Consider the following 17,471-nt stretch of genomic DNA (forward strand, 5'->3'; position numbering starts at 1 on the left):
AAGCTCCTGTCCTCTACTTAAACCAGTGTTTCCCAACCAGGGTGCCTCCAGCTGTTGCTAAACTACAACTCCCAGCATGCCCGGACAGCCAACGGCTGTCCGGGCATGCTGGGAGTTGTAGTTTTGCAACAGCTGGAAGCGCTCTGTTTGGGAAACACTGGTATAGGTCATGGTGTCACATTCCGGCTTTACTCTACCACTGTGCTTCCTAACCAGGGTGCCTCCAGCTGTTGCAAAACTACAACTCCCAGCATGCCCGGACAGCCGACGGCTGTCCGGGCATCCTGGGAGTTGTAATTTTGCAACAGCTGGAGGCACCCTGGTTGGGAAACACTGACATAGACAGTGATTTATAGCTCCCAGCAGCTATTTCTTACTTTTACAGTGACCCCCTGACTTATGATGGCCCCGACATATGATCATTTCAACATATGATGGCCTCTCAGAGCCCATCGTATGTTGAAGGCAGTATCGACATATGATGCTGCTGTGTGTCGGGGCCATCGTACAAACAGCTATCTGACAGCGCTGACAACTTCAGTAACTGACAGATAGTTGTATAATGTCCCCGTGTGCCCCGTTCTGCCTCCTGTTACTCACATGCTGTCCTGATAACTCACACAGGCTTCCACTGTGAGCTCCGTGTAAGCCCTCCCCCCCCCCAGTGCAGCCATAGCCAATAGCCTGCAGCATGTTGCTGCAGGCATCCAATGAGCTGCTGGCTGCCCTCCCCTTCCTTTCCTATAGAGCTGTGGTCGGCTGGATCGTAATGGAGGACATTCTGTCCCCCCTGAAGGTATTTAAAGAACTGTACAGTACTGTATGCGATGTCCCACATCACATACAATACATATACACACTATACACCCCATACATCAATGTTTCCCTATCAGTGTGCCTCCAGCTGTTGCAGAACTATAACTCCCAGCATGCCCAGACAGTCAATGGCTGTACATGCATGCTGGGAGTTGTAGTTGTGCAACAGCTGGAGGCACCCTGGTTTGTTAAACACTCCCCATACACTCCACATAGAATGGTCATCCCAGAACCAATTAGCAGTTTCCCATAGAGATAAGTATTCAACATACAATGGTTCCAAGGCCCCAGAACCAATTACCATTTTTACATAGACATATGTACTCGACATATGATGGTTTCAACATATGATGGTTCTCCTGGAACCAATTAATATCATATGTTGAGGGACCACTGTATATGTAAGGATTTGTTTTATCTGTATTAGTTATCTACTTATTTTTCTTTATTCCTCGGATTTTCCTATTTTTTGGGTGACATTTTGGGGCTTCAGAACCAATTACCAGGTTTTCATAGAGTTATGGTCTCAACATACAATGGTCTCAACATACGATGGTCGTCCTGGAACCAATTAATATTGTAACTGGAGGGACCCCTGTATAGCCCCAGATGCAGTAAAAGCATATGGAAGATCTCCTCTATATATTATCCGTAGATTTGTATGAATGAATACTCACCAGCTGATCATTGGCTTGGGCTCTCCCTGCACTTGGACTCGCAGAACGATCTCCTGGCCCTCAAACACCATCTGGTCTGCCAGAGCCACCTATAGAAAAGTGAGTAAACATCTTACACCTATAGAATTCATAGTCCTATCAATACAAAGAGAGATGAATACGAAGCTAAAGCCAACACCCTCAACCAAAAATATACTGTATCTATGTTATGCCTCAGCCAAAAGGGCACCATACCAGGAGCATGAAGAATGGGGGGACCCCTCCAAGCATCCCAAAGCCCCCCCCCCCCACCCCGTACATCTCTACTAAGAGAAGATGCAGTATATTATTACTCAATTGCTTTCTCATTGGTTGTTAAAGGGGTATTCCAGGAAAAAACTTTATTTTATTTATATATATATATATATATATATATATATATATATATAGATATCAACTGGCTCCAGAAAGTTATACAGATTTGTAAATTACTTCTATAAAAAAATCTTAAAGGGGTATTCCAGGCCAAAACTTTTTTTTATATATCAACTGGCTCCGGAAAGTTATACAGATTTGTAAATTACTTCTATTAAACAATCTTAATCCTTCCAATAGCTATTAGCTTCTGAAGTTGAGTTGTTGTTTTCTGTCTAACTGCTCAATGATGATGTCACGTCCCGGGAGCTGTGTAGTTCCTATGGGGATATTCTCCCATCATTCACAGCTCCCGGGACGTGACATCATCATTCCACCCTCCATATATTGGTCTCAACTAGATATGTATCATCATTGAGCAGTTAGACAGAAAACTTCAGAAGCTAATAACTATTGGAAGGATTAAGATTTTTTTAATAGAAGTAATTTACAAATCTGTTTAACTTTCCGGAGCCAGTTGATATATATATAAAAAAAGGTTTTGCCTGGAATACCCCTTTAATCCTTTCAATAATTATCAGCTGCTGAAGTTGAGTTGTTGTTTTTTATCTGGCAACAGTGCTCTCTGCTGACATCTCTGCTTGTCTTGGGAACTGCACAGAGTAGAAGAGGATTTGCTATGGGGATTTGCTTCTACTCTGGACAGTTCCTGAGACAGGTGTCATAAGAGAGCACTTAGACAGAAAAGAACAACTCAACTTCAGCAGCTCATAAGTACTGAAAGGATTAAGATTTTTCAATAGAAGTAATTTACAAATCTGTTTAACTTTCCGGAGCCAGTTGATATATAAAAAAAAGTTTTTTCCTGGATAACCCCTTTAAGTCATGAGACCCCGGACCCCATAATCTCTTGTCTTGTTTCCCTTCACCTTGAATGATGGAGGGGCTTTGAAGGTCACGCTGTGTTGGACGGCGCTCTTGCCCGCCATGCCGTGCTTTGGGGTCGCGGGCTCACTTAAATCTTCCTGAGGACTCAGATACTCATCATCAGATGTAATGGGGCTCAGAACATCTCGAGGTGTCCCACGATGAGCGGGAGACTCTGTGGCCGGTGCTGCGAGGAATGATGGAAAAAGAGTTTCAGATCTCTGCTTTGGATCATCACAGATTCCCTTCTCTTCTACATGGACGTCATATAGCTGCCAAGAATCAGACACCCACCAATCCAATATCGATCGCCCCATAATAAAGCTGGATGAACCTGGAATCAGGTGACCATATAATGTGTCCCCCCACTGTCACACACTCTATCCCTCTGCCACACAATACCCCCCATGTCCTCACTGCCACACAATACCCCCCATTTCCCCCACTGCCGAAGTCTAAGGTGCCGCTGGTCTTCACCAGAGCCCGCTGCAAGGCAGGATGAGCTTGCTGCGGCAGGCGACACGCAGGTCGCTACCCCATACATGGCTCGACCACATAGGTAGCTGGGCAAGGTGAGGTACCAAAGGATGAGACAGAAGCGAAGTCAAACGTAGCAGAAGGTCAAGGCAGGCGGCAAAGGTGCTAAGTCAAATAACGTAGCGTAAGGTCTGGATGCACGGGTAAGACAAACAGGCAACATGGAATGCTTAATCTCAGGCTAGGGGCACTAAAGATCCGGCAGGGAAGTGTGGGAGGTGCAGGAACTTTATAATGTAGTATCAGGTGTAACAACTAATTATGGGCACGCGGGCCCTAGGAGACGGGGACACGCGCGCCGGAGCTGAGACACAGAGGAGGAGGCGGCAGCGGAGCGTGGTGAGTGACGGATTGGGATTCGCATGCGGGTGCGTCCCGCGATGTGAATCCCGGCCTCCCCCCCCCCCGGCAGTAGGGGACACAGGGTCAATGCGCTCACAGCCGGTGCTTTTGGCCGGAGCGCAGAGTGTGACAACCCCCAAGTATCCCACTGCCACACACTGCTCCCATGTCCCCCACACCACACAATGTCCCCATATCTTTACTGCTACACAATCCCCCCATCATCACCTCTGCCACATACTGACCCCCCCATGTCTCCCGCTGCCACATGCTGCCCCCTACGTCTCCCACTGCCACATGATGACCCCCACGGTTTCCAGGTCCATGTCATGGGAGCATAGTAATGTCAAACTACGCTGGAAAAATGAAGAGCCTAAAGTCCTTGGCAGATTCTGCAGAGCTAATGCGTGGCTGGAGAAAACCATCATGGCGGTCTAGGCCAGACGGAGAAGAACAGGAAAGAGAATATCAAACAAAACAGCCCCCTAGAAGACCACATTATTGTGCCATTTTAGTCAGTTGTCTCAAAGAGGTTCCACTTGGTAGAGGGTCGGGGACCCCGATAAGTAAACAGCTTCATACCCTAAACACCCCTGGTCTCCATGATGTCTCTTCACAAGCGTTGGTGGGTATGTTTATATAAGCCTGATACATTACGTGGTGCTTTAGTAAGCCATTCCAGTAAAGTAAAGACTGAATTGCTCGTATTGTTTTTATTTGCACCCAAACCAATCTGCAACATTACATAGCACTTGTCACAGTCTCTGGGACCATAGACCACCGCTCCCTCCCCTCCTCCAAGTAAAATTACGAGTGCGCCCCCTGGTGACCCATTTAGCACATACTGTACATGCTTATGAGTAAGACCTTGTCTAGTGTAAGCTTAGACGGGCAGACTTCTATATACCAGGCATGCCAATGTATTTGTGAACAGGGAGCTGCCATTCTCACGGTCCTATACCCAGAAATAAAACTTTGGCCTCAAAGACTTAAAGGGGTACTCCGGTGGAAAACTTTTTTTTTTTTTCAATGAACTGGTGCCAGAAAGTTAAACAGATTTGTAAATTACTTCTATTAAAAAATCTTTACCCTTCCAGTACTTTTTAGCAGAAAAGAGGAAATTCTTCTCTTTTTGAATTTCTTTTTTGTATTGTTCACAGTGCTCTCTTCTGACACCTCTGTCCGTGTCAGGAACTGTCCAGAGCAGCATAGGTTTGCTATGTGGATTTTCTCCTACTCTGGACAGTTTCTGACACGGACAGAGGTGTCAGTAGAGAGCACTGTGGACAAGACAAAAAAGAAATTCAAAAAGAAAAGAATTTCCTGTGTAGAATACAGCTGCTAAAAAGTACTGGAAGGGTAAAGATTTTTTTTAATAGAATTCATTTACAAATCTGTTTAACTTTCTGGCACCAGTTGTTTAAATATATAATATATATATATTTTCCACCGGAGTACCGCTTTAAGATGCTGCAGGACACAACTAGAGAATAAGAAGGGTCTGAAATGTACTGCCCAACCTGCGGCTGTTGCAAAACTACAACTCCCAGCATGCCCGGACAGCCGAAGGCTGTCCGGACATGCTGGGAGTTGTAGTTTTGCAACATCTAGAGAGTCACTTTTTGGAAAACTTTGTCTTTGTCAAGACATCCTAGGTTACAAAACCATATTTCCAGGATGCCCAGGCATGCTAGTAGATGTAGTTCGGCAACAGCCACAGGTTGAAAAAACAAGTCAATAAAACAAGATGCCCTAGTTTTCAGAACTACAACTTCCAGCATGCCCAGGTATGCTGGTACTTGTAGTTCGGCAACAGCTGGAGAGTCACAGGTTGGAAAACATTGCCTACTTCGTCAACTTTGTTGCAAAACTGAAAGAGGCCCTATGTTGGAGAACTATAAGTTCCAGCATGCCCCGGCATGCTGGTAATAGTTTTTCGGCAACAGCTGGAGAGCCACAGGTTGGAAAACATTGCTTTTGTCAACTTTGCTATAATACTGCAAGACACCCAAGCTTGCAGAGCTACAACTCGCAGCATGCTCAGGCATGCTGGTAGTTGTAGTTCGGCAACAGCTGGAGAGCTGCAGGTTGGAAAGCGCTGCAGAAGAAGTTCTTGCCTTAGCAAACAAACAAGACCCTATGTTGCATAATTAAAAGACCCCCCCGATGTCTATAACACACGCTCCAACATCTAGGGCAGTGGTCTCCAACCTGCGGACCTCCAGATGTTGCAAAACTACAACTCCCAGCATGCCCGGACAGCCAACGGCTGTCCGGGCATGCTGGGAGTTGTAGTTTTGCAACATCTGGAGGTCTGCAGGTTGGAGACCACTGATCTAGGGACTCCAAAAAGTTCTCTTTTTTTTTTTTTTTTTTTTTAGCTGGACCTTTCATGCGCTTTGGCTTTTTCTATTAGATTGCAAAAAATACTCATATATGCTGAAAATGGCTTCCTGCCAACCCCTCACCCACCCACCCCCCTCCGCCATCACCACCTCCCAGCAGAGAGCACTGGCATCTCTCCTAACATCCAAAAAAAGAACTGAGCGGAGCTTCTTCTCTATGCAAGGAAGACGAGACACGCGAAGATAAGGACAGACACAGAGACACTCACCGGCTGACAGCTACAGACATCCAAAAAACATCTCCGATCCTATCCTATGACGTCAAAAACCCCAAAAGAGGCAAAGAAGGGAAGGGGCGGCGGGAGCCGGGCAGAGGTGACCGGGACAATGGGGGGGCAGAGGCAACCGGGACAATGGGAGGGGGGGGGGGGGCAGCGGGAGCCGGGCAGAGGCAACCGGGACAATGGGGGGCAGAGGGAGCCGGGCAGAGGCGTCCGGGGAAATGGGGGCGGCAAGGAGCAAAGTATAGAAAGTGGGGAAAGAAGACGACGGGCGGGAGAATGGGACCACGCACGGGGAGCGCAGAGCCGAGAAAGAAGAAAGATGCACATAAAAAGGAAAAAGCACAGAGGGGAGAGAGGGAAAGAAGAAGGGAGGAGAGAGGGAACATGACGAGGTCACCTCCAGTACAATCTGTTGCTGTATTTAGACTCTCACCCTCCTCGCTCCCTCCCACCGGCGAACAGAGAGAAGGGAAGACAGTGAACAGGACAGGGAGAGGTGCGGGAGACGGGACAGGGAGGGAGAGCGGCGGCGGCAGCGTTGGCACTGGAGGCAGTCGAGACACCACCTTCCATGGAGGCTCCTGCCCCGGCGCTGCCAGTGCCGTCAGTGTACACAGCTGATCACAATAAATACTATTCATGGAGACGCCGGCGACTCGGGTTTCTTAAGTTCCTCCCGTGAGTGTCCGACAATGACGGTCAATGACAGTGGTGAGAGTCACATTCCGGGGGGGGGGGGGCGGCAGGTGCTGAGAATATCACCCATTACATCGGAGACGGAAAAATCTGAGTATAACGGAGGGGGGGGGGGGGGGGAGGTTATGTGCGAACGGGGGGAGGAAGGGGCACAACCCCATGGATGTGCACAGTCATCCCTCATACTGAAACTATCTATCAGTGTTTTTTATACAGGGTGCCTCCAGCTGTCGCAAAACTGCAACTCCCAGCATGCCCGGACAGAGGCCAAAGGCTATCCAAGCATGCTGGGAGTTGTAGTTTTGCAGTAGTTGGAGACACACTGTTTGGGTAACATCTATCTATCTACTGTATCTATCTAGACCTCCAACAGTAGAAGCAGCACAACCAAATGATCAGCAGGAGTAGGTGCCGGGTGCAGGCGGATGAGCTCAGTCCCAGTCCAGACTGAATGTTTAGATCCAAATCCACACAGATTCCACAGCACTAAAGAAGATAAATCAAATGTGAAGGCGTCCACTTCTGACCATGGGACAATAAAACATGTTTGATTTATCTTCTGTAGTGCTGTAGAATCTGTGTAGATTTGTATCTATCTATCTCATATCTATCTATCTCATATCTATCTCATATCTATCTATCTCATATTTATCTATCTATCTCATATTTATCTATCTATCTCATATCTATCTATCTCATATCTATCTATCTCATATTTATCTATCTATCTCATATCTATCTATCTCATATTTATCTATCTCCTATCTATCTATCTCCTATCTATCTATCTCCTATCTATCTATCTCCTATCTATCTATCTCATATCTATCTATCTATCTCATATCTATCTATCTATCTCATATCTATCTATCTCCTATCTATCTATCTCCTATCTATCTATCTCCTATCTATCTATCTCATATCTATCTATCTCCTATCTATCTATCTCATATTTATCTATCTCATATATATCTATCTCATATTTATCTATCTATCTCATATCTATCTATCTCATATCTATCTATCTCATATTTATCTATCTATCTCATATCTATCTATCTATCTATCATATCTATCTCATATCTATCTATCTCATATCTATCTATATATCTATCTCATATCTATCTACCATCTATCTATCTATCTATCTATCTATCATATCTATCTATCTATCTCATATCTATCTATCTATCTCTCTCATATCTATCTATTTCATATCTATCTATCTATCTATCTATCTACATAAACAGGAGAATACAGCAGCACATTGTGCTGCTGTATACTCCTGTTTGTGTATATTCAGCCTAGCAGTGTGCATCTGTATGCCAGGTCCATGCAGTAGTTTCGGTATCAATAGTGCTGGCTAACTTATCCTTGTTTGTGTTACACATATGGGGGAGTGGCTACCTCAATGTTGGCTCTTGCACCCCACCCACCTCTATTAGGTGCTGTATAAGGTGCGGATGTCTCAGACATTGCAAGCCTGTTAAACTGATTGCACAGAGGCATATTCACAGTGTATTGAGGTCACCTTACCGTGATGGGATGGTCCAAACTGTTTGGCCGCCAAATTGTGAGCTAAGTACCTAACTTTTTCATTTTTTGCACTATAGCTGTATAGCATTTCATGTTTTATCTGTATCTTTGTGCTGGCAGTGTGCTGCTGTATTCTCCTGTTTATGTATATTCAGCCTAGCAGTGTGCACCTGTATGCCAGGTCCATGCAGTAGTTTCGGTATCAGTGTGCTGGCCAACTTATCCTTGTTTATCTATCTATCTATCTATCTATCTATTTCATATCTATCCGGCTGGAGTGGGGAAACAGGAATTCAGGTGAATGCAGGCTAGAGGTCCTGGTCCTGGGTCCTCAGGGAATACAGCAATTGTAAGAACACCGCCGCACTCACAAATGGTAGTGTAGAAAACTGGCTTTATTCCATAATAAACAGGCAACGTTTCAGCTGCACAATTACTGCCTTTCTCAAGCCGGCTTGAGAAAGGCTGTAATAGCGCAGCTGAAACGTTGCCTGTTTGTTATGGAATAAAGCCAGTTTTCTACACTACCATTTGTGAGTGCGGCGGTGTTATCTCAGAGCTATCTACAGTCATGGCCGTAAATGTTGGCACCTCTGAAATTTTTTAAGAAAATGAAGTATTTCTCACAGGAAAGGATTGCAGTAACACATGTTTTGCTATACACATGTTTATTCCCTTTGTGTGTATTGGAACATACAAAAAAAAAAGGAGGAAAAAAAAGCAAATTGGACATAATGTCACCAAACTCCAAAAATGGACTGGACAAAATTATTGGCACCCTTATCTTAATATTTGGTTGCACACCCTTCGGAAAAAAAAATAGTGAAATCCGTGGCTTCCTATAACCATCAATAAGCTTCTTACACCTCTCAGCCGGAATGTTGGACCACTCTTCCTTTACAAACTGCTTCTGGTCTCTCTTATTGGAAGGCGCCTTTTCCCAACAGTAATTATAAGATCTCTCCACAGGTGATCAATGGGATTTAGATCTGGACTCATTGCTGACACTTCAGAACTCTCCAGCGCTTTGTTGTCATCCATTTCTGGGGCTTTTTGACATATGTTTGGGGTCATTGTCCTGCTGGGAGACCCAAGATCTCGGACGCAAACCCAACTTTCTGACACTGGGCTGTACAGTGCGACCCCAAATCCGTTGGCAATCCTCAGATTTCATGATGTCTTGTACACATTCAAGGCCCCCAGTGCCAGAGGCAACAAAACAACCCCAAAACATCACTGACCTCCCCCATATGTCACTGTAGGTACTGTGTTCTTTTCGTTGTAGGCCTCATTCCATTTTTGGTAAACAGTAGAATGATGTGCTTTACCAAAAAGCTCTGTCTTGGTCTCATCTGTCCTCAAGATGTTTTTTCAGAAGGATTTTGGCTTACTCAAGTTCATTTTGGCAAAATGTAGTCTTGCTATTTTATGTCTCTGTGTCAGCAGTGGGGTCCTCCTGGGTCTCCTCCATAGCGGGGTCCTCCTGGGTCTCCTCCATAGTGGGGTCCTCCTGGGTCTCCTCCATAGCATTTCATTTCATTTAAATGTTGACGGATAGTTCGCGCTGACACTGATGCTCCCTGAGCCTGCAGGACAGCTTAAATATGTTTGGAACTTGTTTGGGGCTGCTTATCCACCATCCGGACTATCCTGCGTTGACACCTATCATCAATTTTTCCCTTCCGTCCACGCCCAGGGAGATTAGCTACAGCGCCATGGGTTGCAAACTTCTTGATAATGTTGCGCACTGTGGACAAAGACAAATCTAGATCTCTGGAGATGGACTTGTAACCTTGAGATTGTTGATATTTTTCCACAATTTTGGTTCTATCTATCTATCTATCTCATATCTATCTCATATCTATCTATCTACAAAGTCCAGCATCAAAGTGAAAGACTCCAGATTTGTGCAAAAAGCTGTAGTGGTGGTTTTGCCTAATATCAAGCATGACAAAGCTTGATATTAGCCAAAGTGTTTTCTCCATCTATCTATCTATCTATCTATCTATCTAATATCTATCTATCTATCTATCTATCTCATATCTATCTCATATCTAGCTATCTATCTATCTATCTATCTAATGTCTATCTATCTATCTAATATCTATCTATCTATCTCATATCTATCTATCTCATATCTAGCTATCTATCTATCTATCTATCTATCTAATGTCTATCTATCTCATATCTCTCTCTCTCTTTATCTCATATATTTCTATCTATCTATCTCATATCTATTTGTGGTAGCCCAGTACGGGAGGTGTTACCCTGTACCCTTGCTGTCCTGTCAGTTAGCCTCCGGCAGTGTCCCCTGGGCCTCCCTTACACTTGTTCCCCCATGTATAGTGGGGCAAAAAAGTATTTTGTCAGCCACCAATTGTGCAAGTTCTCCCACTTAAAAAGATGAGAGGCTGTAATTTTTATCATAGGTATACCTCAGCTATGAGAGACAGAATGAGAAAAAAATCTATAAAATGACATTGTCTGATTTTTTTAAATTTTTTTTTGCAAATTATGGAGGAAAATAAGTATTTGGTCACCTACAAAGAAGCAAGATTTCTGTCTCTCACAGACTTGTAACTTCTTCTTTAAGAGTCTCCTCTGTCCTCCACTCGTTACCTGTATCAATGGCTCCTGTTTGAACTTGTTATCAGTATAAAAGACACCTGTCCACAACCTCAAACAGTCACACTCCAAACTCCACTATGGCCAAGACCAAAGAGCTGTCGAAGGACACCAGAAACAAAATTGTAGACCTGCACCAGGCTGGGAAGACTGAATCTGCGATAGGCAAGCAGCTTGGTGTGAAGAAATCAACTGTCGGAGCAATTATTAGTAAAATGGAAGACATACAAGACCACTGATAATCTCCCTCGATATGGGGCTTCACGCAAGATCTCACCCCGTGGTGTCAAAAAGGATCACAAGAACGGTGAGCAAAAATCCCAGAACCACACGGGGGGACCTAGTGAATGACCTGCAGAGAGCTGGGACCAAAGTAACTAATGCTACCATCAGTAACACACTGTGCCGCCAGGGACACAAATCATGCAGTGGCAGACGTGTCCCCCTGCTTAAGCCAGAACATTTCCGGGCCCGTCTGAAGTTTGCTAGAGAGCATTTGGATGATCCAGAAGAGGATTGGGAGAATGTCATATGTCAGATGAAACCAAAGTAGAACTTTTTGGTAAAAACTCAACTCGTCATGTTTGGAGTAGAAAGAATGCTGAGTTGCATCCAAAGAACACCATACCTACTGTGAAGCATGGGGGTGGAAACATCATGCTTTGGGGATGTTTTCCTGATAAGGGACCAGGATGACTGATCCGTGTAAAGTAAAGAATGAATGGGGCCATGTATCATGAGATTTTGAGTGAAAACCTCCTTCCATCAGCAAGAGCATTAATGATGAAACATGGCTGGGTCATTCAGCATGACAATGATCACAAACACATCGCCCGGGCAACAAAGGAGTGGCTTCCTAAGAAGCATTTCAAGGTCCTGGAGTGGCCTAGCTTGTTTGATTGAAATTCCAAGAAAAAAAACTGAGCAAAGCCAAAAACCATATGGTGAAAACTGGATGGAACCATACGCACATACAGTTCTGTACGGTTCCCATTGACTCCCATGTTAAAAAACGTATACGGTTTAAAGGGGTTGTGCGCTGCCCTGTAGTTCGGAGCTCCACTCACAGTGTCCGGAAGTTCATTACTCCAAACGATGTGTGCGGGCTTTCGTGTTCTCAGCCGCCGGGCATGACGTCATGCCCGGCCCCTTCGTGACATCTCGCTTGCCCCCTCGTGACGTCTCGCCCGCCCCCTCAACGAAAGTCTATGGGAAGGGGGCGCGACCGCTGTCACGCCCCTTTCCCATAGACTTTGGTAGAAGGGGCGGGCGTCACGTCACGAGAGGGCGGGCGAGACGCCACGAAGGGGCCGGGCGTGACGTCACGCCCGACGGCTGCGAACATGTAAGCCCGCACACAGCATTCGGAGTAATGAACTTCCGGACGCTGTGAGCGGAGCTCCGAACTGCAGGGCAGCGCACAACCCCTTTAATACAGTTTTTCACCCGGACCAAAAACCCTGGTAGACTTCGGTTTTCTGTCCGGAAAAACTAAAGTAAAAGACTGTATGGTTTGAAAAACGGAGACAATCGTATACATTATGGTGCATACGGTTTTGAATGGGAAGCTATAGGCACGGTTTTCTGTACGGTTGCATACGTTGTCGAAGGACACCAGAAACAAAATTGTAGACCTGTTCCAGGCTGGGAAGACTGAATCTGCGATAGGCAAGCAGCTTGGTGTGAAGAAATCAACTGTCGGAGCAATTATTAGTAAAATGGAAGACATACAAGACCACTGATAATCTCCCTCAATATGGGGCTTCACGCAAGATCTCACCCCGTGGTGTCAAAAAGGATCACAAGAACGGTGAGCAAAAATCCCAGAACCACACGGGGGGACCTAGTGAATGACCTGCAGAGAGCTGGGACCAAAGTAACTAATGCTACCATCAGTAACACACTGTGCCGCCAGGGACACAAATCATGCAGTGGCAGACGTGTCCTCCTGCTTAAGCCAGTACATTTCCGGGCCCGTCTGAAGTTTGCTAGAGAGCATTTGGATGATCCAGAAGAGGATTGGGAGAATGTCATATGTCAGATGAAACCAAAGTAGAACTTTTTGGTAAAAACTCAACTCGTCATGTTTGGAGTAGAAAGATTGCTGAGTTGCATCCAAAGAACACCATACCTACTGTGAAGCATGGGGGTGGAAACATCATGCTTTGGGGATGTTTTCCTGATAAGGGACCAGGATGACTGATCCGTGTAAAGTAAAGAATGAATGGGGCCATGTATCATGAGATTTTGAGTGAAAACCTCCTTCCATCAGAAAGAGCATTAATGATGAAACATGGCTTGGTCATTCAGCATGACAATGATCACAAACACATCGCCCGGGCAACAAAGGAGTGGCTTCCTAAGAAGCATTTCAAGGTCCTGGAGTGGCCTAGCTTGTTTGATTGAAATTCCAAGAAAAAAAACTGAGCAAAGCCAAAAACCATATGGTGAAAACCGGATGGAACCATACGCACATACAGTTCTGTACGGTTCCCATTGACTCCCATGTTAAAAAACGTATACGGTTTAAAGGGGTTGTGCGCTGCCCTGTAGTTCGGAGCTCCACTCACAGTGTCCGGAAGTTCATTACTCCGAACGATGTGTGCGGGCTTTCGTGTTCTCAGCCGCCGGGCATGACGTCATGCCCGGCCCCTTCGTGACATCTCGCTTGCCCCCTCGTGACGTCTCGCCCGCCCCCTCAACGAAAGTCTATGGGAAGGGGGCGCGACCGCTGTCACGCCCCTTTCCCATAGACTTTGGTAGAAGGGGCGGGCGTCACGTCACGAGAGGGCGGGCGAGACGTCACGAAGGGGCCGGGCGTGACGTCACGCCCGACGGCTGCGAACATGTAAGCCCGCACACAGCATTCGGAGTAATGAACTTCCGGACGCTGTGAGCGGAGCTCCGAACTGCAGGGCAGCGCACAACCCCTTTAATACAGTTTTTCACCCGGACCAAAAACCCTGGTAGACTACGGTTTTCTGTCCGGAAAAACTAAAGTAAAAGACTGTATGGTTTGAAAAACGGAGACAATCGTATACATTATGGTGCATACGGTTTTGAATGGGAAGCTATAGGCACAGTTTTCTGTACGGTTGCATACGTTTTTTTAATGAAACCATATAGTAAAATCGTGGTGTGAACATACCCGTACTCAAAAGAGACCCTGCCCTCACACTCATGGGGGGAGATTAATCAAAACCTGTCCAGAGGAAAAGTTGCTGAGTTGCCCATAGCAACCAATCAGATCGCTTCTTTTATTTTTCAGAGGCCTTTTCAAAAATGAAAGAAGCGACCTGATTGGTTGCTATGGGCAACTCAGCAACTTTTCCTCTGAACAAATATTGATAAATCTCCCCCTCTGTCCATAGAGAGAGACACTCCATGTCCATAATGTGCAGTAATCAAACTCAATGGTAAAGGCTATAGCAGGCATAGGCCTCCTTCGGCACTGCAGATGTTTTGGACTACATCTCCCATGATGCTCTTCCAGCCAAAATGCTGCAAAAGCATCATGGGAAATGTAGTCCAAAACATCAGCAGTGCCGAAGGTTGTCTATACCTGGGCTATAGTGATGCAGAGACAGCACAATAACTGGCCCCACAAGCTTTAGCCCGTTTACCACTAGTGTTGAGCGGCATAGGCCATATTCAAATTTGCAATATTTCGCGAATATATGGACAACTATTCGCCATATATTCGCAAAATTCGCATTTTCGCGGCCATTTGCATGCGCATTCACCATAAAATTTGCATTTGCATGCGCAATATCGCGTGATAAAAGAGCTAAAACAAGGGAAGGCTCAATATGCGTGAAAATTCGCATATGCGAATATTCGCATATGCGCATTTTCGGCCGCCCCCAGTCTGACACAGTAACTAGTATTGGAGCCTTGTTTAGACCACAAGCTGGAAGCAGGGATGGATGATCACTGTGATGTGTGCTGTAAAAAACAAAAATGCGAATATTCGTAATTGCGAATATTTAGCGCTATATTCGCGAATTCGTGAATATGCCTTATTCGTGATAAATATTCGCATTGCGAATATTCGCACCCAACACTATTTATCACCTGCACCCCTCGTGGCTGTGGTCAGTGGGTGGCATTATTGGGGTTGCCCATAGCAACCAATCAGATGGCTACTTTCATTTTTAAAAAGGCCTCTGCAAAATGAAAGAAGCGATCTGATTGGTTGCTATAGGCAACTGGTCAACATTTCCTCTACACAGAAATGCCTTATCACCCGCGCTGGGTGCACAGTTACCTGGTTTGACCGTCAGGGCTCCGCAGCTGCTGGCTTCACCCACTTCATTCTTTGCTGTTATTGTATAAATGCCAGAATCAGATGGCAGCGCCCAGCGTATCAGAAGGGTGTGCCTCTCGCCCTCGGCCCGGATCTGATGGGTGGGACTGTTCTTTAGAGCGATGCGATCCTTCCTCCATATAACTGCCAGGAGAAAGGCAAAACAGTATAAGGAACAAACAAACGAGATAATAGAGAAGTCACAGTGTTAAGGATGGGTGCTGGTTAGGCCTTAAAATATGCATGACTGTCGCTGTATATTGCTGAGTGTCGACACAAGAAATAAACAACAGACAAAATGATGGTATATATATCTCCTTCTCAGCATACTGGCTAAGGAGCTGTCCCAAGGAGTTCTGTTTATTATGCGGAAGTTTTTACATTTGACAAAAAGGGGAGGTTAGTTATCACGTCAAAATCATCATGTTATATTTTGATTGGTTATTTGAGTATTGCGTCAGTATATATTAGCATATTAAAGGGGTATTCCAGGCAAACACTTTTTTTATATATATCAACTGGCTCCGGAAGGTTAAACAGATTTGTAAATTACTTCTATTAAAAAATCTTAATCCTTCCAATAGTTATTAGCTTCTGAAGTTTTCTGTCTAACTGCTCAATAATGATGTCACGTCCCGGGAGCTGTGCATGATGGGAGAATATCCCCATAGGAACGGCACAGCTCCAGGGACGTGAGTCATCAGAAAGCAGTTAGACAGAAAACAGCAACTCAACTTCAGAAGCTAATAACTATTGGAAGGATTAAGATTTTTTAATAGAAGTAATTTACAAATCTGTTTAAATTTCCACAGCCAGTTGATGTATAAAAAAAGTTTTGGCCTGGAATAACCCTTTAAGCATTAATTTATTTCTTAGCAATAGGTCACTTATGTTGCCATCTCCCTATTCTACCAGGAAATTTCAGATGTATCTGTCCTTCTGCACAGTCTATCCTTCTGCAAATGTTTTGTCTCCAACTTCCAACCTCTTCTTTATCATGCTTCTTTTGGCCTCATCCCAAGGTCCTCATATTAGTTACAAGAAAATAGCAAGCTGATATATAAAGGTAGGTTAAAGGTAACAAATATCTTTCTGCAGCATTAGCAATGGCATATAAGTATTAATATATTGATCAACAGTCAGAATCATTATATTCAATCAACAACAGCACAGTAATACCCCTCACCATGCTGCAATACCCACCAACAAATGCCACACCAAATGGCCAATGCTCCCAAAATGCCCAGAAGGGACTGCTTGCACATATGCCCTGCACCAGACCCTCTCTCCATCCCCACTATATGCACTCCATTCATTTATTGATGGTACCAGGTGGTTGGTTTCTGATAGAATTTGCGTTCTTTCTATGGATGGAATAGTGTAGACCATGTGCACATTTTTTTTAACATAAGTATCTATGTCAATGACTCCCAACCAGGGTGCCTCCAGCTATTGCAAAACTACAACTCCCAGCATACCCAGACAGACATGCTGGGTGTTGTAGTTTTGCAACAGCTGGAAGCACCCTGGTTGGGAAACACTGGTCTATGTAAATAGCTATATGGCGGTACTGACCTTCTGGACTTGGTTTCGCTGTAATAATACATTTTAACAAAACTTCTGAGCCAGCATTCACCAGGGCACTTTGCAGAGGGATTTCGAACACAGGAGCTTCCCGCGGATCCTCATCCGCAGATACATACGAATCATCGGAAGATTCTAGGAAAGGACATGACATGAGGTGGCGGTACAAAGGTAAGTGGGATCAGTAAAAAAAACATAATATACTAAAAGGGTTCTACAGGATGACTACAAGTGACTGCAATTCTCAGATGGGCCACTAGGGCACAATGGGCTGACACTTCCTGTACTGTAAATGTACCTGCTGCTGGAAACTAGATAGGCAAGATGACACGAATGACAGTAGCAGAGGAGAACACATAATATGCTATAAATAGTAGTAGCTGGAGTGGCAACCATATAAGTTGCCAATAAGCTTATCTACAAGCCCATACAAAGAACATAT

At 45.0% G+C, this 17,471-nt stretch overlaps 1 protein-coding gene across 2 annotated transcripts in view; it reads right to left on the bottom strand.

Moving 5' to 3' along the window:
- The window catches only part of SPEG (striated muscle enriched protein kinase), a 374,397-nt gene that overhangs the window by 157,635 nt on the left and 199,291 nt on the right, over positions 1-17,471 (bottom strand). For both annotated transcript variants that reach the window (XM_056537025.1, XM_056537027.1), the window contains 4 exons: positions 17,021-17,164; positions 15,407-15,589; positions 2,777-2,961; positions 1,494-1,582 (listed from right to left, as the gene is read on the bottom strand). In XM_056537025.1, the coding sequence (XP_056393000.1) occupies positions 1,494-1,582; positions 2,777-2,961; positions 15,407-15,589; positions 17,021-17,164 (601 nt within the window). The remainder of the gene's footprint in view (positions 1-1,493; positions 1,583-2,776; positions 2,962-15,406; positions 15,590-17,020; positions 17,165-17,471) is intronic.

This window comes from Hyla sarda, chromosome 8, assembly GCF_029499605.1.
Source record: "Hyla sarda isolate aHylSar1 chromosome 8, aHylSar1.hap1, whole genome shotgun sequence".
NCBI classification, from domain to species: Eukaryota; Metazoa; Chordata; class Amphibia; order Anura; family Hylidae; genus Hyla; species Hyla sarda.